The 24,440-nt window shown below is 37.4% G+C and overlaps 1 protein-coding gene across 1 annotated transcript; it reads right to left on the bottom strand.

The window, feature by feature from the left end:
• Window positions 1-2,528: 2,528 nt before the first annotated feature.
• LOC108705061 (unconventional myosin-Ih-like) lies at window positions 2,529-23,747 on the bottom strand. The gene is made up of 31 exons (XM_041580254.1): window positions 23,592-23,747; window positions 23,351-23,466; window positions 22,499-22,697; window positions 21,766-21,846; window positions 21,444-21,623; window positions 21,270-21,368; window positions 20,376-20,489; window positions 20,100-20,171; window positions 19,291-19,410; window positions 18,549-18,616; window positions 18,350-18,455; window positions 17,752-17,832; window positions 17,243-17,334; window positions 16,988-17,082; window positions 16,149-16,195; window positions 15,954-16,034; window positions 15,414-15,519; window positions 14,739-14,856; window positions 14,049-14,162; window positions 13,539-13,615; window positions 12,339-12,407; window positions 10,750-10,834; window positions 9,654-9,813; window positions 8,754-8,837; window positions 8,482-8,575; window positions 6,511-6,566; window positions 5,433-5,568; window positions 5,204-5,274; window positions 4,124-4,221; window positions 3,376-3,472; window positions 2,529-2,835 (listed from the first exon to the last, which is right to left on the bottom strand). Exons 1-31 carry the CDS (start codon window positions 23,721-23,723, stop codon window positions 2,812-2,814), a joined length of 3,072 nt encoding a protein of 1,023 aa, XP_041436188.1. The 5' UTR covers window positions 23,724-23,747; the 3' UTR covers window positions 2,529-2,811.
• Between the last annotated feature and the right edge of the window lie 693 nt (window positions 23,748-24,440).

Here is a 24,440-nt window from a genome sequence, read left to right as displayed (position 1 = left end):
AATAAAAAGTAAAAATATATTTTTTAGCCTTACAGAGCACTTGTTTTCTAGAAGGGGCCAGTGACCCCCATTTAAAAAAAGGCAGAGCGATTGAAAATCTCTGTAGATTTAGCCATTGAATAACATACTAAAAAGTTAATTTTAGTGACCTACCCCTTTAAAAGAAAAGGATTTAATGGTATAACAAAATCCACTTTTTCTTCTTTTCTTGGCTGAAATGACATTAAATTTGGTGCTCTTTGGTGGGAGTCTGCTGTTACTGTCCCTGGGTGGGTTAGTAGTTTAAAGGTGACTCAATTTAACAGATGTGCAGAAAGTTGCATAGGTACTGGAGAAATGTTCAAAACTAGTGTGTCATAACTAGAGCAGTGCTGTACAACTTCTGTGGTATTGAGGGCTGGAATTTTTCTGGTCTATGTGGCGCAGGGCTGATGATGGAACCAGTTCTGACCACACCTTTTTCAAACCACACCACTTTAAAGCACACCCTTACTATTACAAGACATGTTAAAATGATACCCATTAATGGTGGTAGCAAACCCAAAAAAAAACAAATGGTTGGTGCTCACTGTAGGAATATCACCCATCTCTCATATGTGGAAAAAAAGTTTGTTATATGAAGAAATACCCTTAAATCCATATGCCTCCTCTCCCCTGTGGATAGTACAGCAACCTCCAGAGCAAAATGCTAACAAACCCCCACAGAGTTCCACAGGCAGACTATAGCACACAGAGTATGGCACACCCAGATAAAGTAAAGCAGTCACAGGCAGAGTATGGCACACACAGATACGGTAGAGCAGTCATATATAGAGCAGGGTAAGACTGCTCTAAGATGAATATTATATATTATATATTGTGTTACTGTACAATGACACAATGCCAGTGCTGCTCTTACAGCCTGTCTGAAGTATGAACAATGCAGGGTACTACAGGTGTAAACAATGTAGGCCCGTACAAGTGAGAACAAGCCCTTAAAATGCAGGGCTTTTACAGACTGAAATCTGATGTGTGAACAATGTAGGGGTTCTGGTACCCTTTGAAGCTTACGCAAAGGTAACAATCAAATTAGCCAGACTTTAAAGAAGAATTCAATCCTTAACTCTAAATAGACCACCCTCCCTCCTCCCCCCCAGCCTAGCTGCTACTCCGGGGAAATGCCCCTAACTTTTTAGTTACCCCTCGGTGCAGATTCAGGGATTGCAGTTCACAGCAGCCATCTTTTCGGGTCTTCTGTAATCTGAGAATGAGACCAGCAAAGCGGCGCATGCGCAGTTGCAGCAATTTCTCGGTTCGCGACAACTGTGCATGTGCCGAAATAGATGCAAATTGCCGAATCGTCAGAAGAAGACACAAAGACCCGGAAGATGGCTGCCGTGAACTGTGATCCCTGAATCTGCACCGAGGGGTAAGTAAAAAGTTAGGGGCATTTCCCCCGGGGTAGCAGCTAGGCTGGGGGGAGGAGGGAGGGGGGTCTACGTAGGGTAGGGTTTCTTTTAGTTAAGGGTTGAATTCTCCTTTAAGGGCAGAACTCTACGAAGCAGTGCGCTGGGTCACGCCGTGATGTAACGCAGGCGCGAATATAATGTAAGTTATAGAAACATCACAGCTACAAACTACATGTATCGGATGAAGGTGCATGTAGTTTGTAGCTGCGATGTTTCTATAGCTTACATTATATTCGGCGTCTCAGACTGGTCGCCTGCGTTTCCTCCCAGAGCAACCCAGCGCACCGCATCGCTTTGTGGAGTTCTGCCCTAATAAAGGGCCACCAGTTGGTCAGCACTCAATTAGAGTAACTCGAAGGCAAATAGTTACTGTACATAACAGTATGCCACAGCTGTGATGTTTATGGGCTCGCTCTTTTCCCTTAAAATCTCTCCTAAAATCAGGATGGCTTGCCTTTTAGTCCTGTGTAATAATGTGCAGTGTATAGTCTAGTGTATAGTCTAGTGTATAATGTGCAGAAACCCATTTGTTATGACTGCACCCCAACACACTTTAGGAGCATTTGGTAATATATGCCCCCAAAAAATGTGGAAACTGTAAGCCAACTACAACTTTAAGAGTCAATTTAACCTTTTTCTTTAGTTACTAGAAGGACCATGAGTGCAAAAGATCCATTTTACACCCCTGCTAAAAGGGATGTCAATTTTGAAGGATATGTAGCTTCAACTGTACTGTATGTGACAAATGGGAATTTCCTCCTTGTCAAATTGGCATCACTCAATGATTTAACTTTCATTCTCTTTTATTGCAACAGAAATGAACCATCAGGTATCATTTACTGGTTAACTATAAGTAAACCAGGGGCTGCTTACTAGACCTGTTGTTACATTTATAATACCGGTTTGCTTACAACTGTTTGGAAGTGTATCATTTGCTTTAGCGCTTTAATTCGTTTTGTAAAGTCAGTATGTATTAAGTCTAAAATATTCAGTGTTTATGACCCTCTAGGAATTAGAATGGAGCAGGTATACATCTAATGTTACTCTTGCCATTAAATACCACAAAAAAAGTAAATTACATTAAGTATAAAACAGATGTTGATATTGCTTTATTGAAAACAAGATGCCAAACCATGGGATAGCTTTAATTTCCCAAAGTGAAAAAAAAAATATCCTTAAACTATAGTAAATAGTTGAAGGACATCAGAGTTATGTTAATAATATCAGCAATTCTCCAAAGTTGATGTAAAGTACATGATACGGGATGATTCTGCGCACGTTCATAGATTATTGTTGTGCGTTGAGTGAGTGGGAATTTCTCCCAGTCCCTTTTGCCATAATGATGAAGAGCCGATGTTTCAGGTTAGGATTTCATTCTTGGTGTGGCCTAAAACAAAGACAGAAATGTTTATGGCTAAACTAACACGATATGTGTATAAATCAATATTTACCATGTATACGTAGACAGATATAGTACAATCTCTGTGCAACATATATTTTATTGTCTGTTATTAATATAATGCCAATAGATTTACAATGTGCTTTTACAGAGATCCTACATCATTATCGATCCCTGATCCCAGTGGAGCCAACAGTCTTAAGTTGGCTATATTCGGTGCGTCTATGGTGGGAGACAAACCAATATCGGCAGAAGACTTGGTTGGCTCGTTGATCAGGCTGGCAGGAAAATTTAGATTGGGTGCGTCACGTACGGGTAGAATTCTATTGTTTCTACTTGTACATCTGACAATCCAGAGTTAGTATTGAAAACAAACGATCCTAGGAAAGATCGTAGTTGTAACATCTATTGCTACCATAAGCCTTAGGGTCTCTATCACATTCACACAATAATATTGTCAATTTTATCAGGAGCCTGTATAAACAGAGAGAGTTAAAAAAGCCATTTGTATCACCTAAATTTACTTACCACTGTTAAGTGCCCATTCTTGGCTTTGTACACTTGTGCTTCAGCCCCATGTGTAAAATCAATGACGCCTTCTTTGCGTTGGAAGTTGAAGGTTAAGCTAAGTGGAATAATATACATAGTAACATTGGATGCTGCCAAGGAAGAGTAAAGGAATCTAGCTCTTATGAAAGCAGTTATGGCACACGGTTGGGTGATGACAGTGTTTGCCAGGTGTCTAATCAGATACCAGGAGAAGCCTTTGCACTATTGTCATAGCAAAAACATTGCACAATGTTTGGTGTGGAATTAAAGCTGAGAATGTGTGGTTCAAGTTCTGTATTGGTCTGTATGCAAGGCAGCACTGTGACACACAATAAGAATGCTATTCAGCTATGCTTACATTGTTGCTCACTTATGAACATATGACTTAGAACATATGATTCTGCTATATAAAGTACAAATAATTGCATGGTGGCAGGTAGAAAGGTAATGGAACAGTATGGTTTAGTAATAATGTGTTGCATTAATCAAGGCAGCAGTATATAAGTGGTCAGAGCTCCCATCAAGGGGAATAACTGAACCAGACCCAGTGGTTTTTGTAAAGGGGACATGGCCATGCTGCACTTCCCAGATAGCCGGGTGCCTCTTGAATTTCTGAAGCCACTGTTCTTTTAACACCTAACCACCAGAAAATTTTATTTTATGGGGCCCTAAGATGGCAGCCCTGTAAGTGGTCTAACACATATCCTAGAGTGTATTGTATACATACCTTCCCTGGACTACAGTAACTGCATCTAGCTTTGAAGCCAGCATGCACAGTTTGGTTACTGCTTCAAAGATGTAGTCACACTGTAATATGGCATCTCCCTGTATACAAGAGAAGAAAGAAAGAAAGAAAGAAAGAAAGAATTACCTTGTTGCCACAGATAAATGATTATACTAATCAGTGCTTCTCTGCTCTAGTTACCTGATACCCCTAATAAATAATCAGCTCTTCTGACTAAACTTTGGATTTACTTAGGAGGACCCATTTTCATGCCTCCAGGACCAGGAAACTCTATATTTGAAGGTAAGTATAGGTGTTCCACATTTTTCTCTATTATTTTATAAACTGTTTGTATTTCTTCTCTTGCCTGTGATTCTTACTTCGACCAGAAGCACTCCCCACCGCCCTCTTGGCAGCTGCTGGCACAGGTACATATTTGGGGGCAAAATTGTGGATTCTGCTGGCACAGGTACAAATGGGGGCAATATGATAGGTACTGGCACAAGTACATGGGGCAACATAATGGCTGCTAGCACAGGTACAGGGGGCAATATGAATGGTAAGGTGGGAAATGGTAATGCAGGACCCTGGGGGGGGCACTGATTGAAGCCCTTGCCTAAGGTGCCAAAATACATTGGCCTGGCCCTGGCTATGTCACCTAAACATTCGGGGAATAATAATGTAATGTTACAGCCAAATGTCTGAAAATAGTATGTGACTTGCTCTCCAGAAATCTCAGGACAGGGGGCTTTCCAGATAAGGAGTCTTTTTATAATTTGGAAAGACTGCTAATAATCATTTAAACCAAATAGGATTGTTTTTCCAACAATAATGATAATTTATATCGTAGCTTGGATCATGTACACGGTGCTGTTTTATTATTACAGAGAAAAATGCCATATGTTTTAACATTTTTATTTTTTCATTAAAATTGAGTCTATGGGAGATGACTTTCCCTTATACAGAGCTTTCTGGATAACAGGTTTCTGGATAACTGATCCTTTACCTCTAAAAGCTATTTTGTCTTTCCTGCTTTCAGAGGAAAACAATGAAGGGGATAGGGCAATCATGTTACCATGTTACCTTCTGCTTGTTGCCCTCTGGGGACACATGGATGATTAGGAATCCATCACTCAGGTTACTGACCGAGATTCCTGAAATACAGGTACAAGAAGAGAGATCAGTGAGTATCCTACTCCTAGCAGTAAGCCTTACCAATTATTAACAAACCATTTGGGTATTGGAGAAATAAATCTGTCTGCCCAGCACTTAAACTCTGATTAAAGCTCATCCCGCAGTGCATGCATCTTACCTTTCAGCATAGAATACTCGATTTTCTGCTTAATCTTGGCTTCCTCAGTCACATACACCGCTGACTGGGTCAGTAGGAGTTGGCGGGGGCGAGCTTTGAATCCACGTCTGTCATATTTCACTGCTGCTATTCCATACTGAGTCAAGAGTGATAGTTTATATTATTAATGCGTTTTTATAAGGTTATATTAAAGTCCAGCCACATAGTAGTAGTGATAGATGAAGGTGCAGCAGAAATTTAAGAAGCTTTTGATAAATGTAATTCATTGTTATAGAATCTCTTTCAGAATGTGATAATGCACTTGCCATTTAAATGGAAGATAAGTAAAAGGGAGCTGCTGTTGCTGCAGATGGCAACAAACTTATGAGTGTTGAAACTGGCATTTATATTTAAGGTATGAGCCAAAATAAAATATACATGATCCTTTGCTAAGCATATTGCACACAGCTCCCTTAATAGGCAGATAAGGTCAGATCTGCTAATTTAAACAGATCTTTAACAAAATCGGGATAATCTAATTAGTAGTTCTTAAGCCAATGATCAGGTCATAGTGGGAGCCTAGAGGATGCTCATGTATTTCTAACCTCTTTGTTATATACCTGCTTCATACACAGGCCAAAAAAGGTTCCTGGACCAACCTGGAGGGACTGCATTTATCTTTTGTATTAGTATTTTGGAAAATAAAGAGGATATACAGAGGTCTAGATTTGTGGTCATCCAACCAATAACTTCAATATTATACAATCTGGCCGTATAAATGGATGGATCTTAATAGAAGCTGGAAATAGTCCTCAGTTCCTTGGTGTGCTCTTATTGCACTTTTGCACTAAAGGGAAGTGCATTCTGATCACATTTTCTGTTCAGACAGACTTAATGTGATCTGATAGTGTTTCTAAACTGCCATATTTGTTATGACGATGGAACTGTGAGGCAGAACCCAGGCAAACTGCCCAGCCATTTCCACTGTAGGATAATTGTGGAACCAGAATGGTTATGGTAAGGTGGGCTAATAGATATGCTAAAGTAATGAATTTGAATCACTAGGGAAAAATAAATGCTGTTTCTCATTTTTGTTTACCTTAATCCTGTCATTATTCATGAGCTGAAGAACTTTTGGGTTAATATCTTGTTCATCTAAAGATTAAGCAGTACAAAGAGATACTGTCATTTAGATAACCTATCATACATTGCATTGCACTTATTAAATTATTTAGAGACATTTTTTAATCCAGATCAGCATAAACTAAAGGGCGTATATTAAAATGATTCCCCCTAGGCTGCTAAACTGACCCGCTCGCAACCGCCCACCCTACCCCGCTCGCACAGCTGGCACTGGGGACTAGGTGGGCTGGAGATTCAAACAACTGTCAAAATCTCATGCCCTGTCCCCAGTACAAATGCAGCCAGCAGGCGACATGCTGCCCCCATCTCTTTACCGCCCTAGCCCGGGCCTTTATGGCCTGCCCAAAAAATCTGACCTGATAAACTATATCAGGATTAAAAAATTACTCTAAATAGTGTTTCTATCCCCTAATAATTAACAGACACACATTATGCATCTAATGCCACTTTTTATATGTAATAGGAGTCCTTAAATATGAGACTGGATACAAGTATGGTTTCATGGTTTCAGACAAAAATGGTGTAAAATTGGGGAAATGTAATTGTAAAGTAACAAGCTGCACTATTTACTGTAGGAAACAGGGCAACATGTACACCTGGTTAGTACTTAAACAGCATAATTTCAGAGCCCACTCTCCAGATAAATGAAACAATAATATTTGTATAAGGAAAGCCCCCTAGCAAGCACTCTGACCCTCTGTGACAGTCAATATTTGCGCATACACATGTGCATAATGAGCAATGTGTGTGATGTAGATCGCTTAGCACACCGCTAAAATATGCCCCAATATGGCTGTCCATACCAGGAACTCCCAGTGTGGGACCAGACCACTTGATAGGGGACTTTTCTTAGATATATTCAGAGTGTGGGCTCTGTTAGCCTGCAGTTCCAGTGAGGGAAAATTGAGGTGATGGTGATTAAAATTATACAGTAAAGGTGGATAACCTAAACTGGGTTGTGCAGTGCCTTCACTATTTACATCCCCACAATAATTATAACCCAGGGGTTCAAAACATTGTTCCAATACCCTATATTTCTCCATGTTCCAAGGTCAAACAAGGTAATATTAACTAACAAACACACCCTGTTGGTGCATCTTCCCATGTGCAGAATCCCAGACAAATGAGTAGTGGGATCATTTTAGTGAAAGTTACAGCAATATTAAAGAGATTTTAGTGAACGTTATAGCAAGGGGGTGCCAAATGTTAAGGCACACCCCAAGGATTGTAATGACTTACCTGATACCCCAGGCTGGTGCTCCTCATAGCAGAAAACTGCACTGGCCAGCCTCACTAGCCAGTGAGTGATCCTCTTCCTTCGTGTGGGCCCGCATGCACAGTAGAGTTTAAAGCTGGACTTTAGCAAACAAGCAGGCTTTTTTGTTCTACTGTGCATGCCTCAGCAGCTGGATTCTGAAGAAGGGAGGAAGAGGATTGCATGCTGGCTAGTGCCTTGCGATGGTGCAGTTTTCTGTTAACAGGATAACCGGTCCGGGGTAAGTCCTTACAATCTTTGGCGGGTGCCCAAACATTTGACACCCCCTTGTATTCTCCTTTAACTAGATTAGACCATACAATAATGTTTGAACTTAAAGGGATCCTGTCATCGGAAAACATGACAGTGCTATCACTCCTTATTATGGAGTGCTCACCTCAAAAAAACAAACACTATTGTTGTGCCAGGTGCTGTAATGGAGGACCCACTCCTTTCATAGGGTCATATCCATATACTGAAGAAAATCACTAGCAGCACACTGTATAAGCTGTATAAGACTGAAGCAAAGGAAACCTTGTACAAAACAGCCTGCCAAAGCCATGCGTGGAGTTACGTTATTGAACAGATTGTATTGTAGAGGGATAGGGTGAATACTCTTTAGAGTCTAATTAATAGCTCATTTGTGATTTATTGTATGTAATGTAAACTCACTCAAACGCGTCTCTTCAAAAGGCTGGCTGAGAGTTTGTTTGTAACCCTCCTTCTTCCCTTTGAAGATTTGACTGGTCACAACTTTCTGCTGCAGCTGTTGAACAAAATAGGTTCAATTAATATACAGTAATATACAGTAGCTTATGTAATGTAAATGAGTGAGGAATCTAAAGATAGGTGATCCTATTTAATAAACTATTTACATTTTTCAGTTTTGAAGCAGAAAGGATAGATAAATGGAAGTCACAGTTAAATGCATGGAAGTGTTTTACCTGGTGTGTTTTCTGAGGGGTGACTGTCCTGTAGTATTTCCTCACTAAGTTTCTCATGCATACCTTGTGTAGAAGTTCTGATGTCTGAACATGAAGAATACATTTTTACTAATATCGTGCATTTATAAAGTACCACTATATGCTACAGGGCTTCATTTATCACAGATTTCATACAAATACTAACCAATACAGGAGGCAAAGAGGACCCTGCTCATTAGATTTAATAATCTAAAATGAGAGAGGAGTTTAATGTTCTCCAACATACAGTCTCCTAATCTACTCCTCTTGGGCGCAGATTTATCAAGGGTCGAAGTGAATTCGAGGGAATTTTCGAAGTAAAAAAATTCGAAACTCAAAGTAATTTTTTGGATACTTCGACCATCGAATAGGATACTACGACTTCAAATTTACTTCATTTCAAAGTAAAAATCGTTCGACTATTCAATAATCGAAGTACTGTCTCTTTAAAAAAACTTCGACTTCAATATTTAAACCTGCCGAAGTGCTATGTTAGCCTATGGGGACCTGCCAGAGCATATTTCTAAGTTTTTGGGTTTCGAAGGAAAATCGTACGATTTGAAGTACGATCGGAGTACGATCATACGATGAATAAAATCCTCCAACTTCGAATTCGAATGTCGGAGGATTCTATTCGATGGTCGAATTTCGAAGTATTTTCCACTTCGAAATTCGACCCTCAATAAATCTTCCCCTTAATGTACTATACTGTCGCCAAGTGTTGTTCAATATAACGTTCTAACATATTTAATGTATTACACATTTTTGTGTCTTATTGCATTCAAAAAGACTCCTATGGTGTATTAGAATGTTCCCTTTACTGACTTTTGCAATGTTCTCTTCTAGGTTAATTTGATTTTATACCATTTGGTTGCAGAGTACCTTTTCCATGGCTACTGGTGGGGTCAGCCATGTTTTATCCAGCAAATTTTTGGGCACATGTTCCCTCAGTTTCCAAAGATAGTTGTAATACATCATGCTTGAGAAGTTTTTGTTTGAATCTACATCTGCATTCTTCCGGTTGATAAATCCAACAATGAACCTTGAAATAATTTTAAAAAAAAATCATTCCTAATTCTTCCTGGGTCAACTTTATCTCTTATAAGGCTCAGTAGTAAGACCTATTTATTTCTTGATTGAAAAACTTGTCTCACTTGGGTTATGTAATTGGATATGTCATGTTAGTCTGTTTTCAGCCAATAGAAAAAAAAAGTAATCATCGTTACATAGGAACAGAAGATTCTTTAGATCAGAAATAAGGCTGCCATACAAAAGCTTGTAGTCAAATCCCAGACTGTTTTGAAAGGCAGTCAATATGAAATGTCCTTTTTCAGATGCAGACATGCATTTAATTCTAGAACTAGCCACATGGCAGAAATATTATTGGATATCATTAGTCAAATTTATGAAAGCCTAGGTCATAGTTCAAATTTCCAAGAACTTTATTAACGTGAGCATAATAAATTATAGGTACCCTTTCATCCTTAAAGGGGACCTGTCCTTTTCAAATTAAACAGGAAATCTATTTTTAAAAAAAAAAACAAACATAAAACCATCTATACCTGTTATAAAGGTATTTAGAACTCTCAACTGTCAATCATATATTGCCTGCCCATCTCTATACGTCAGGCATGAAGGTGGGATGCTTTCATTGTTTGTTCTGCACTTTCTACATATCACTGCCCTCCTCACATTCCCCTTGCCTCCTCACCATCTAGCCTCATTCTAGCCCATAAACAGGATTTTGGAATGATTCAAAGCTTGCTTAAAAGCAGTGTTCACCAAATGGCGCCTGCCTGCTTGAAGACTGAAGAAATTTGAATAATTTATATAGTTTAAGTTTATTTTGCTCAAACATGAAAGAAATTAATTTGAAACTATTTCTTTGTGCTGTAGGATGGTGCAGGGCTAAAGAAAAGATTTAGTACGTCCAAGATAGATGGCTAAGGTTAATATAGGGGTTGAATATAAAACATACCTTCTGATGGTCTGCACAGCCCACGCACGCTTCTTTGCTTCTCTACGAGATAGTACCCCTCTCCAGCATGACTCTAGCTTAATAGCTAAAAGAACAAGGTGAAAGTTAATATTAGCCTAGCACCCTTCACATGACATTGGAATCATTTAACTCAAAATATGTGCTTTTGTTTCTGTAAAGATTACAAAAAAAAACCTACACCGTGTCTCCCTCTGATTCTAAGCATCTTCCCTGATCATAAGGCATTTGTATCTCTGTTGCTAAAGTACATACAAAAATGATAAAAGGTTCACTGCCAAATGTTAGACACCCCCAAGTGATCGTATATACTTACCTGAAACCCTGGGCCGGTGCTCCTATCAGCAGAAAACTGCATCGGCCCGGGGTTATTCCAGTGAGCACCACGGAGCGATCCTCTTCCGTCTTCCTCTTTCTTCGCACAGCTGCGCATGCACAGTAGAATGAAAAGCCGAACTTTAACTAAAAAGTTGGCTATTTCTTTCAACTGCGCATGCGTCTGCCCTGGGAATAACCCCGGGCCGTTGTAGTTTTCTGCTGATCGGAGCACAGGCCCGGGGTTTCAGGTAAGTAAATACAATCATTTGGGGTGCCTAAGATTTGGCACCCCCAAGTGCACTAAGACTTTCCTTCTCCTGAAAGGGATAATTTTACAAATAACTTTAAAATCACTGTAAATTTTGAATGAATGTATTATTGGAAAGTTGAGTGGAATTATATTTTCTTTCATTATGCAAAAACATTCTTTTTTTGGAAACCTTTAAAGGGACACGGTCATGAGAAAACATGTTTTTTTCAAAACGCATCAGTTAATAGTGCTGAATAGAATTCTGAATTCAAAAGAGCAAACAGATTTTTTTTATATTCAATTTTGAAATCTGACATGGGGCTATCCATATTGTCGGTTTCCCAGCTGCCCCCAGTCATGTGATTTGTGCTCTGATAAACTTCAGTCACTCTTTAATGCTGTGCTGCAAGTTGGAGCGATATCACCCCCCCCAGCAGCCTAACAAAAGAATAATGGGAAGGTAACCAGATAGCAGCTCCCTAACACAAGATAACAGCTCCCTGGTAGTTCTAAAAACAACACTCAATAGTAAAAGCCAAGTCCCACTGAGACTGATTCAGTTACATTACGTAGGAGAAATAACAGCCTGCCAGAAAGTAGTTCCATCCTACAGGCACAAGTCACATGACTGGGGCAGCTGGGAAACTGACAAAATGTCTAGCCCCATGTCAGATTTCAAAATTGAATATAGAAAAATCTGTTTGCTCTTTTGGGGATTGGATTTCAGTGCAGAATTCTGCTGGAGTAGCACAATTAACTGATGTGTTTTGAAAAAAAACATGTTTTCCCATGACAGTATCCCTTTAAAGATCAAATGCAGCCTGCTGGGTTACGTATGTTGTTTACATATAACAGCACAATCCATGCCAAATAACCACAAATACTTGTTTGTTTTTTTTTGGAACAAAGTTAATAAAGTTATTTCAAATGCATGTTTGGTATACTTTATGCATCTCCATTAACAACTGCAGAAAGGGCGCAAATATGGAAGAGTAAACAATACCTGCTTTTTTCTTCTTCTCAAAAGCTCTTTTTCCTAAACACCCTTTGTATTTGGCTTGGATTTTTGAAACTAGAAGTACACAGAGAATAAAGTAATATAGGACCCGATAACAATTGAGACACTTTTCTTGACTCTTTTGGCAGTCTGGAATTTTCAACATAATAGAACAATACAGTATGTACATTTCTTAAAAATGTGTGCAAACACACTGATATTTGCAAACAACATCTATGTGTCCAGCAGAATGGAAAATGTAACTGGAAAATGTTTGTTGTTATTATTGTAATTCCCACAATAATTTACTCAATGTTAAACAACAAGACATGACGAGAGTCCTGCTCATTAAATGGGTTATAACATTTTCCATAATGAAGGCAAGCTTAATTGGAAGCAACTTTCCAACATACTGTACATGCATTACTGTTCTTTCCATGATTCTAAAGTTATTTGTAAATGTAATTGCTAATGAAAACAGTTTGTCTGTGCTTTGCCTTCCTCTGCACTCTTGGTTCTGACTACCTGTACAACTGAAACATTGTGCAGTTTGTTAGCTCCACCAACCAAAACTCCTTCACACAACTATCTTTCTTTACATAATTGTAGAAAGTGCAGTTTTGGCTTGGCCAAGCACATACAGAAACTACTTTTAACCGTTATAATCACTGAGAGTATAGTGGAAAGTTGCTTAGAGTTAAGTTTCTCTTTCATTATACAAATATTTATATTTGGATTTACAACCCCTTAAAGTCTAATGTCATACATGGCATTTTTCCAACGACAGAGAAAAAAGTGGGGTCTATGCCACACGTTCCATGAGCAATAACAGGAACTGTATCAAGGTCCTCATGGGGCACATACTGTCTGTGTCAGTGCTCTCTGAACTCAAAGCAGAATAAATACCACATGTGACAATAGCCTAAAGTAGTTTTTTGGAAACCCTTACTTTCCTAACATTGAAATGGATGTATTGACTCCAGGACTTATCATTAGTATGCCAGACTTTTTATGGATGCATCATGCTGATTTAACTGAAGTATTCTGCTTCCACCTTTCTAAATGAAAGTACCAAAAATTGTTTGCATTTATGTCCTATCATAAAGAATATGTCCATTTACTGCAATAATGGGCTTTTACAGACTTGGATGTGTTTGGTTTCTGGGTATCAATAGTATTTTTAGAGGGGTGGCATGAAAGGTTTACCCAGCTGATTCCTCCTTATTTCAAATGAGTCCACAGTGGCAAATAGTGTACGTGGAAAACGTATGAACAGCTTTGTTCTGTAAGAGAGAATGAAAGACCACAACAAGTTACATCCAAAAGAAAAAGCAGTATTGCAGAATTTCATTTCTTTCCAATGTTCGGGGGCTTACTAAAGATTTGTTGGTCCCATGAATGTATAGTTACAACACTTATATATTGTTAATAGAGAAGAGGCCACATTGTAAATTCTGATAAAGAAAGACATGGCATTTAGAAATGTGGCAAATCTATGGCTCAAGTACAGTAAATAGCACAATGTTTTAAAATAACACAAAGGTGCCCATAGCACTCCACTCATTAATCTGTATTTAGAATGAATATGCAATCTTCATCCGCCATGACTCAACCTCAGAAAAGCTACTCAACTGAGTTACATATCACTGATATTTGCCAACCAGATACAACATAGCTGCAGTTATTAACACATTTGGAAACTGAAATTGATATCACCTTCCCAACTTATATTCGTTAGGTTGGTATCCAAGGTATTTCACTAGTTTCTCTACTCCTTCTCGGGCTGGGCCTGCCCAGTTAGGCCAAGTTTGTGGACACAGTGCTTTGTACCTAAAGCAGAAAAAATCAGATTTATTTCTTATTTGTATTATTATGAATTACTTAAACTGACTTGTATGACAAGCACAGGGCAAAGAAAAAGAGCAGGGCACAAAATAGCCAACTATATTCTGCATTTACCAATACACAAAACATACATTAAACTGGATTGATCAAATAGCTGTACGTATTCATTTTAATTAAGTAATATTTATAACTTTAAATGGCCACTACATCTAAACAATTATTTTATCCTCTAATACAATATATAATGTACTGGGAAATCTCTCTCTATACACATCATGCAGTCATGGTCTAAGCTGTGGATTATCAACAGAAAAGTTGGTGTGCTATCTAAATTTAAACTGTCCATAAACCAGAGAGTAATGTGAGAATTTATACCAACTTTTTACAATACAATATATGAGTAAACTTAGGTATCAACTGGTTAGTAAAAACATGCCTACTTTATTTTATGAAACTTTACTAAGAATGTAAGTTACCCGCAAGTTACTAGACTTGCGTGACCTTTTCTGTCGTTTCAATTGTGACTTAGGAGTTACTTTAAGTTTATATTTCTAGAGTTACCTCTCTAAGAATATCTCATATTTCCTTCGATAGGCAAATCCGGCTCTTCTGACCCGTAAATGCTCCATCAGGCCCAGGTACTTGACCTGATGGCGAATGAGCATATCTTCAAACTTTCCTGCAACCAACAGTGAATGCAAACAGAAAAGAGTAGAAGCAAGGTGATCCATTAAGTTAAATAGGTTGATGTAGCCATGTTGCAATATCCCATTTTTCATCCATTTCTGTCTTTTTGTATTTGCTGCTTTATATGCTTTTGTTTATATCTCCATGTTAATAACAAAAAAAATATAATAGTGGGGTTCTCCAATGCAGATTCAACCAGGCCCGGATTAGTGGAACCGGATTCGTTGCACCCCTGCCTAATGTTTTTAAAAATTAGTGGTGAGCACAACTTTCGCTTGTTTGTTATAGTTAAACAGGAGCAGTGACCAGCTCCATGTTGTACCTATGCAGGTCACCCACTTATATATGGTTTTTGCCAGTGTTGTGATACCCTTGTTTTAAATAACATTTAGATATTTTGATATGACAGCCTATTTGCAATTTTCAGGTATAAATTTTAACACTTGCCTAAAAAATGCATCATTGACAATTCAATATATAAGTTTACTCTGTCTCCATACTAAAGCAGAGTGAAAAAACAACCTGTTTTCATTCAGGCAATGTTCTCACCGGGTTGTTTGTTGTTATTTGGCTTAATACACCTGATGTATGTTGGTTCCTTCAGCAGAATGATTTCTATCAGGGAGGACAAGGTGTTCTTGAACTGTGTTGTTACCTGGAAATAGAGAAGTGAGGACAAAAACTGGTAAAAAGAAAATTGAAAAAAGTACAACACAGCTATTGTTTGTCAGTTATACTGGCATGTTGATATTCCTACCATTTAGGGTGAAGACATGTGGAGCTACTAGTGGCAACTACTTGATGTGGCTACAAAATGCCAAAAAAATATGCTACCATAGACAATACAGAGAGATGCCTCTTATAAAACACACATAGTGCCTTAGCAAAGTAGTTGTGACAGGTAGCTGCTAATAGTAGTTCTTCACCCTTATATGAAAGTGTCAGTGCCTCTTTAGTTGCTACATAATAAAAACAATAGCTTGATTTTTGTAAATATAGACATGTATCACAAGATGGTTTATCAGTACTGTACAATTAATCATTAACTTTGCTTCAATAGCCATGTATAAACTAACTACATTCACTTACAGTCTCTGGCCTCCTCCTGTTGTCCAACTCAGAGGAATGAAAACAATCCCTTAAGATATAGTTTTTAGATTTCAGAATCACCTGCAAACAGCAAACAGACTATTACTAAATATAATTTATGATGTATAAATAATAATTTGTATTATTTAATTGCGTTGTGTGACACAGATTATTTTTGGAGGAATATTTTATTACCTCTTTCGAATTTCTGTAGAGCAAGTCATTATTTTTTTCCAAAAACCCTAAATGATCAAAAACATAATTATACATTTACATGACATAAACAATCTGACCTCTTTCAATTGATATATATCATTATCAGCAATTAAAATGAGTGTCACTGCCAAGGAGACATACTTTACACCGAGTGGTGTTTATTTATTTTCACAGTGCTCGGTCAGGATACATTTATTTTTATGAACACACTTAGAGCACACTACCCCCAGGACACTAATAGTGGGGGCAGGAACAGTAAGTGGAAAGCCAAACGGATGAAAATTAAAGGGGGAACTATCCAAAATTGAAAATTTTATATAAGCGTCATCACACTGAAATAAGAAACTTTCTAAATACAATCAATTAAATAGTCCACATTGCTTCTGAAATAATCAAGTTTATCTTCACCATTCCTCTCTCAGCATCTGTTTCTCTTCATTCTTTCTTTATGCAGCAGTTGGTTGTCAGATACATCTTCTAGGCAAAAGGAGCCCCCATAAGATAAATTGGATCAAACTGTCAATGACTCTGACACCAAACTGCTGCAGGAAGACAGAATGAAGAGAAACAGATGCTGAAAGAGGGATAGTGATCATAAACTGGATTATTTCAGAAACAATGCAGAATATTTAATTGATTGTATTAAGTAAGTTTCATATTTCAGTATGATGAAGCTTATATTAAATTTTCATTTTTGTGATAGTTCCCCCTTTAAGCTATAGAGAACTTGAACAAATAATGAAATGGAAAAGTGGATGAACTTAACAAGTCCAAAATACTCTGCTGTATAGTTAAAGTATTCTGTTTCTTTTACTCACCAACTGCACAATATGTAACTTCTCCTGCATAGTGGATAAGCCTGAAATCTAACCAGTCTATGGTTTTTCTGGCTATGGGATCTGCAAGTTTGCGTCTATTCACAGAAGATAACAGAAAATAAGCTTTTAGAACACAATTCTCAATCAAATTATGGTAACAACCAATGATAGAATGATACCTCAATTAGGGTTAGAGGCACAGTAATAATTTTCTCTTATTTTTATATATAAACAAACAGAAAGCTGAGCACGTACGTTAACAAATGGGGGTGATCGCCAACCTTCTCTTCCAGTTTTGCTAAGAAGCTCAAGTCTGTGGCTTCCCCAGGTCCCAAGCACTCTTCATTCTATTAGAACAGGAAAAAAACAGTTCTAAAAATACATATGAATTTTTAAATATAAATGGGATGCAATCCCTTTAACAAAATCAGACAGGTACATGTATTTTTGTTTGTCAGGGCTGAGCATAGACTACAGGCCATACACAAAAGAAAGTCTGACTAACAGAAGAGCATAGAGAATACTGATTACAGGTAGAAGTGTCAGGTATATGGTGAGCTCTAAAAAAAAGAAAACTACAATATCTGTTTATAGGAAAGCTAACTCTCAAATGATGTTCTGTAGGCCTCAAATGTATTACCACTGTGCTTAGGGAAAGGTTTACCAAGAACTTTCTTAATGTGGGCTTTTGCCCTGTTATTCTAGAAAGGGTTTGAACCTATTCCGTAACAGTTATTTGAACATTTTGCATACACAGTTCTTACCATTATGGCAATGATCCCTTTGTACTTCTCCTCAATTAGGTCACAGATAATTTTATTGTCAAAGTACTGAACAGGTTCCCACTGATATTATAAAATAAAATACATTGTCATAAAAAGATTGTTGCCAAAAATACAAATGTATTAACCAAAAGCAATCAAATAAGGGAGCAAAAATAGCAAATAAATTTATTTCATACATCCCAGCTATGCCAGCCTGGAAAGTTCCCTCCAGAAAATAACTGTTCTATATGCAAAGCCAGGCCACTGGCCTGCCAAGCCTAAGTAACACTAATCTCACTAATATGGAGGCTCCATTACTTTATGAAACATGTAAGGTTGGTTAAACAGTAGATACTTCCTTGGCACTGTGAACTTGGTTTAAAAACATTATACATTGTACAGTCCTTGCTTCAAGTGAAATTGATAGCGGTAATTAGAGGAGTGATTGAGGTCTAAGCCTTGAATATATTATCTGGCAGGACAAAAAGAGTAGACAGGGCATGACTGTATTTGCTAACAGACTCCAGCTTTGTATGCTCTATTTGTGTATATATTATGTAAAAATACACAAATCTACTTTTAAATCAATGTTTCTTACCTCAATACCCTCTATTTTATATTCCTCTTGTTCTGCCTTTAGTGTCATAGAAATAAAGAGCTGCTGTAACTTCTCATTGCAGTAATTAATGCAAAACTGTTCAAAGCTGCAGATAAAAGTAAAGTTAAAAGTATGCTATTAGAAACTACAATTGCATTTTATGTTTATAATGGAAAGTGTTACGTGCAATTGATATTACCTGTTTGTCTCCAAAATCTCAAATCCATAAATGTCAAGGAGTCCAATAACTGGTTGCTGTGGTGACTCCTATTAACAGTAGAGACTTTTAATACAAACAGTTATACATTATGCTTCATAGAAAAACCACACTACAAAATTATTAAAATAAACATATTTAGATACTCTCCCAATTAGATTTTGTTTAACAATGCTTAGTTTTAGAGTTTAGCAAATATCAAAAAACTGCAAACTATTTTCCTACACATGTAAAAGAAGAAAAACACTCCAGAAGGAGAGGGTTGTTTTAAAAGTAATTCGGTAAAACAAAATTGTGTTTGTATTTGACTTTCTTTTACAAAGCTGTCCAGCATATTGACCTGACTATGTGATATATTATACTACTTTAAATAGTAAATACAAAGTTTCATACACAAATGTCTATGAAGCAAGGTTGGAGGCCATTCAATCTCCTGAGAGGCTACATCTGGCCTGTCATTTAGCTTTATAGTTCCCATATTGTTGGCAAAATTTGTGGCCATATTAGACCTGCAATATTTCCTCCACTTCCCACATACTGGAATACCCGTATATGACGGCAAGTAGACGGTTGGCACTCAAGATTAGATGCTACTTTAGAAATTTTAAAAAGATTATTATGTTTACATGATTACATTGCCAGATTATTATGTTTACATGATTACATTTGCACAATCAGCATTTTAATGTGCCTGTTGGCAAGAGATCTGTAGTTGATGTATTACCTTGTTGGACAGAGAGCTATTAATTTTGTTGACCAGCCAATTGAAAGACCTTCCATAAATAGCTTTGGCGAGGGCATCACGAGCATAATAAGCCAGCTCCAAATTCAAAGGACTGAGAACCTGCAAATAAAAAATGAATATAAAGCATTTGGCCTTCAGAACAAACAGCCAAATGAACTTCAAAACAACAATGCATGAGAAACTGCATTCAATCATTTATTTCAAGTAGTTAGTCCATATAATATATAACATTTCATGCAGTAAGTTATTATAGTATCATAAAGCAATGTTTGTAAAAGGCATGTTGAATAAAATTAAGTCTCTCTTTCTCTTTTGAAGAATTGCCCACCTATCTTGAACCTCAGTCTTTTGCATGTAAACATTCCTACAACCTATAGTCAAATTAAGTAATGAAAGTCTGTACATACAGAATTCTGTGGCTTTCATGTACCCTATGCACACAGGGAGGTTTATAAAGGAAAATATGAGGGCTCAGCCTAAACCCCTAAACCTATATACTTTTTGGAGAAGAACACTACATGGCTTTAGATATTACTATGTAGTAGCACTGTGTATTTTCCATGATGCTTTTTACAACTATATATTAATATATCTGCAACTGTGTTAAGAGAAAAGAGTGACCTGAATATATATTGGACCACAAAGAGGAGCCTGAGATCAAGAGGTCGCCAATACAAGATGTTCTCGATAGATGATTTTGGTGTACCAAAATAATGCATAATATAGCAAAGCACTCAAGGTCTGCTTCTTTAGGAGATCACTTTAATGCTCATTAATATGTCACATACCTCTTCTGACCTAGCTTCAATCTTTTTATTTGTCAGTGCTTCTTGCAAAAGAGATACGGGAACACCAAGCAACTGTGGGAAGTAAAACAAAGGGGTTATATACGGTGTTCTTAAATGAGAAAAAAAGAAAAAAACAGAGAAGCAAATTTAATTCACTTACAAATACAAAGAAAAGGCAGCTAGAAAAGCTGTAAGCCACTACATTACATAAATTACAGCTAGCAAACAGATACTGTATCATATTTCTGAAAGTATATACACTGCTCCAAGGAATACCTTAGATATCCACTGAAGCTGAGATCCATTCTTAATGATTGCATGACCATGGGTGTCTTCTTCATACTTTATATTCCCCAGATGTAGAACACTGGCTACTATTCCAAACAGGTGCTGATGAGAATTATAAGATGGTGAGAATGAGTGTGAATGCCAACGATTAATCAGTTAACATACTACTTCAGGTTATGCAATGTGGCTTCCATCTGTACAGATGGTACAGACCTGATGCATCTGGTGCTCACAATGAACATAGCTCAGCGTGCAATTCAATGCAGACAACATATTGGCTATGTGTGGCACGTGCTCTACCTGAGCACTGATATTTTGTGAACCAAATAAATACCTGAACAATACACAGAAACATATAGATCGGAACTATCTAGGGTTCAAACAATGCTGAATTACCATATAAAACAGGGGTATATTTTTTATTCTGACTTTTTACAGTATAAACCCCAGAGTTAGTCATCCCTTTAATGTGAGACATATATCTCATATAAAAGTGCTTAAGATACAGAAAGCCTAACAAACTGTTGTCCAAATTGAGCCCTGGTGTGGGATGGGGCCCTCCTATCTGTGGATTGTACTGTAATCAATGTTTCAACAAAATCCAGCTCATAAATATGCTTTAACAGGTTATCATTTTATCATAAAAAAATAATAATAATTGGAAAGCACCAGGACACTAACACAGTACCAAACATATCTCTCTCTCTCTTTATATATATATATATATATATATATATATATATATATATATATATATATATATATATATATATATATATATATATATATATATATATATATATATATATATACATGCATACTGTATATATGTTGATCATACTATAAGGTCAGCTTTAAGGTAACATAGAATTATTACTCTACCTCAATATCTGCTTCTGTGAATTCAAGGATGGTGAATGCCCTACGGACAAGCTTCCAGTTGGTTTTGTCACAGATAGAGCTTACTTTGGCACACTCGCCCTAGCAAAGGAAATCAACCATATATAAAAAAAATATATTTCATTGCACAGAATTTATAAAATTAAAGGGCCTTACTTGGATCAAGTAACTGTATTTCTGTGGATTACGGTCCAGGCCCAACCAATTGATCAGATGATCTTCTCCTCCTTCTAGCAGTTGATAGAAAATGTGAAAGTTCCTCTCCCCAGGATTCTGATGAACCACACGTGACTTTTCTATCAGGTAGCTCAGGATGTGTCCTCCACAGGGGGCTCCCTGCAAAAAAATAGAAGCCGCAGAAAATGGAAACTTTCACAGTGACACTTTATCATCTCATTGATGAAGTCCACCACCAATAATTAGATATACAGTTACAGGCTGACAACTACAGGCATATTGTATAAGCTTTAGAAAATACCTTGTAGTCAAACTGCACATCCATGTATTTTCCAAATCGACTTGAATTGTCATTGTGAATTGTTTTGGCATTTCCAAAAGCCTAAAAAATAATGATACATATACACTGAACACTGCATGTGCATGTAGTCATACAGTGCAACACTTTACCCTCTACCATGTAGTTTACATTTATAGGTTTGTATACACCTCAGACATCTAGTGGGGCATCGAACACCTCAGTGACAAATAAGGGGTACATTATTAACTAAACACTTTGAGCATGCCGTGTTTATACTTATAGGTTTTCACCAAATATTTTAACTAAAAATAAGGCAGTCTTTCATTTGCTATTTCTTCTTTTAATCTGAAGTATTCAACTTTTTAGTAAGTGACAAAATTGTGCCTATAGCCCCATATTACCTTTACAAAGTGCTATAGAACTATTGGCAAATACAGAAGTTGTACTTTGGCATCGGCTACGTAATCACGTTGGACATTGTGTATTCAAGTGTTACATTACAATACAATTAGTACTTTGATAGATATCTTTGTATTCCACTTACTTCATAGGATCATGTGACCTTGAAGTTGGAAGTTCTTTTTATTTGTTCAAATTAAAAGTGAAGCTAAGTTTCTATCACAAATTTACAAAAAAAACTTATTTCAATCTCACTTTTAATTTGCACTACAATCTAAGATAGAAATAAACTAACATAAATGTATACTTATTTTATATAGTTTTCTTTTTTTACCTCTAGTACAGGATTAGAGAGAAGGAGACGATCTCTGAATGTCTGAAGTTTCTTAGTGATTGGACATGTTATGGCTAGGAACTGGAGGATTTTCTTAGAGGTCTCTGTCTTGCCAGAACCACTTTCACCAGAGATAAGAATAAAGTGGTTATTACGCTCTGTACACATTACCCTGTATGCGTTAGCAGCAACTGCATATCTAAGGACAGAGAAATGGATGCAGATAAAAATAGTGAGTGAGATAACAGAATAATAGCTTTATTTGTTATGCATTTAACTTCAGTTATAAGAATTTTGTGGCACTATGTTGTGTATAGATACATTCCTATGCTGAAATAGTTTTATGGCACAATATCTGTATAGGCCACAAGCACAATTATGGCTTTGGTATGGAACTTAAAATGTTGGTCAACCACTAGTCAAAACAATACATTATGGTTTCACAATCAGGGGAGACTTTTAGGGCTTAAGCACACAGGCAGATTCGGCAACAATCACCCTGAAAAATCGCCAGTGGCAATGCACTCACGGTGCTTCAATTTCCGAAGTTTCCACTTGAGCGCGATTGTCTCCCTGATGAAGAGCCGATTAGTTGCCAGGCGACTAAATCTCCCCGAATCTGCCTCTGTGCTAAAGCCCTTAGGCCCTGTCCCTATTGTAAGGAACGATATTGAAAAAAGGTATGAGAAGTTGGATGTCAGCTCTATATTGGACTTCTGCCAATATTGAAGCCTATCCTCTGTAGTTCTAAAATTATGACAAATATATTAGTTTGCTCTTAATGACTAGGTGCAAATACAATCCATGGCTAACAAATTGGAGTTAATTCAAATATATTTGAACAGAGCTTACATGTGTGGTGGGAGCTCAATGTAATTTACTCCTTGGTACAGTTCCATCTGTCTCTGGGTGTACAGCTCAAGCTCCTTGTATGGATTCACAGACACCAGCATGGTTCCTATGTATGTCTAAAGATTGCAGAAAATATTTATGTATGTTTATTTAGAAGTCTATATATAATATGACAAAGACACATTAGATATGTGAAGAATGCAAACACAACAGATATAAAAAATAGTATAAAGGGTTTTACATAAATGAGATTCTCCTGGAATCTCTTGCGTAGATTGTCCATGAACGCTGCTTCGCTGGTGTGGGAATCCAACAAAACAAAGTCCTGTACACCAACTTTGTCCCGTGCAGACAAAGACCCTTCCATGTGCATTCGCGCATTCTCTTTTCCTCCCTGCTGCTGGAGAGAGGAACACAGTTAAAAAAGTTTGTAAGCCAAGTCGTATAGCACAGTGTGGAAAAGTACTGAAGGTCCAATTTCATTACAATGGTTATTTTATCCTCAAGTAGATCTTTAGTTCTCAAATAAGATCTTCTTACCATTCAAGTCACCCAAGGCTTTTCCTTAAAGGACCAGTAACATAAATTTTTATAAATAAAGATTTGTTAGTATACAACAGTGATCCCCAACCAGTAGCTTGTGAGCAACATGTTGCTCTCCAACCCCTTGGATGTTGCTCCCAGTGGCCTCAAACCAGGTGATTATTTTTGAATTCCAGGCTTGGAGGCAGGTTTTGGTTGTAAAAAAAAACAGGTGCATTACCAAACAGAACCTCAATGTAGTTTGACAATCCACATAGGGGCTCCCAAGTGGCCAATCACAGCACTTATTTGGCACCCCAAGAACATTTTTCATGCTAGTGTTGCTCCCCAACTCCTTTTTCTTCTGAATGTTGCTCATGGGTGAAAAAGGTTGGAGATCCCTGGTATACAACAACAAAAAAAAAAACACAAAGACAATTGAAACTTTGAAATCGCTAAGTCTTTATTAAGAAATAACTTACCAAAACTCTGCTTAAGCTCCTCTTCAGAAAAGGCAACAGGGCGACGATCCATTGTGCGGCAATCAATTTCTCCTCCCTGGAGAAGG

The sequence above is a fragment of the Xenopus laevis genome, chromosome 1S, assembly GCF_017654675.1.
Source record: "Xenopus laevis strain J_2021 chromosome 1S, Xenopus_laevis_v10.1, whole genome shotgun sequence".
Classification (NCBI taxonomy): Eukaryota; Metazoa; Chordata; class Amphibia; order Anura; family Pipidae; genus Xenopus; species Xenopus laevis.
Note: the sequence above shows the minus strand (reverse complement) of the source record. Positions and strands in the feature narration are given on the sequence as shown.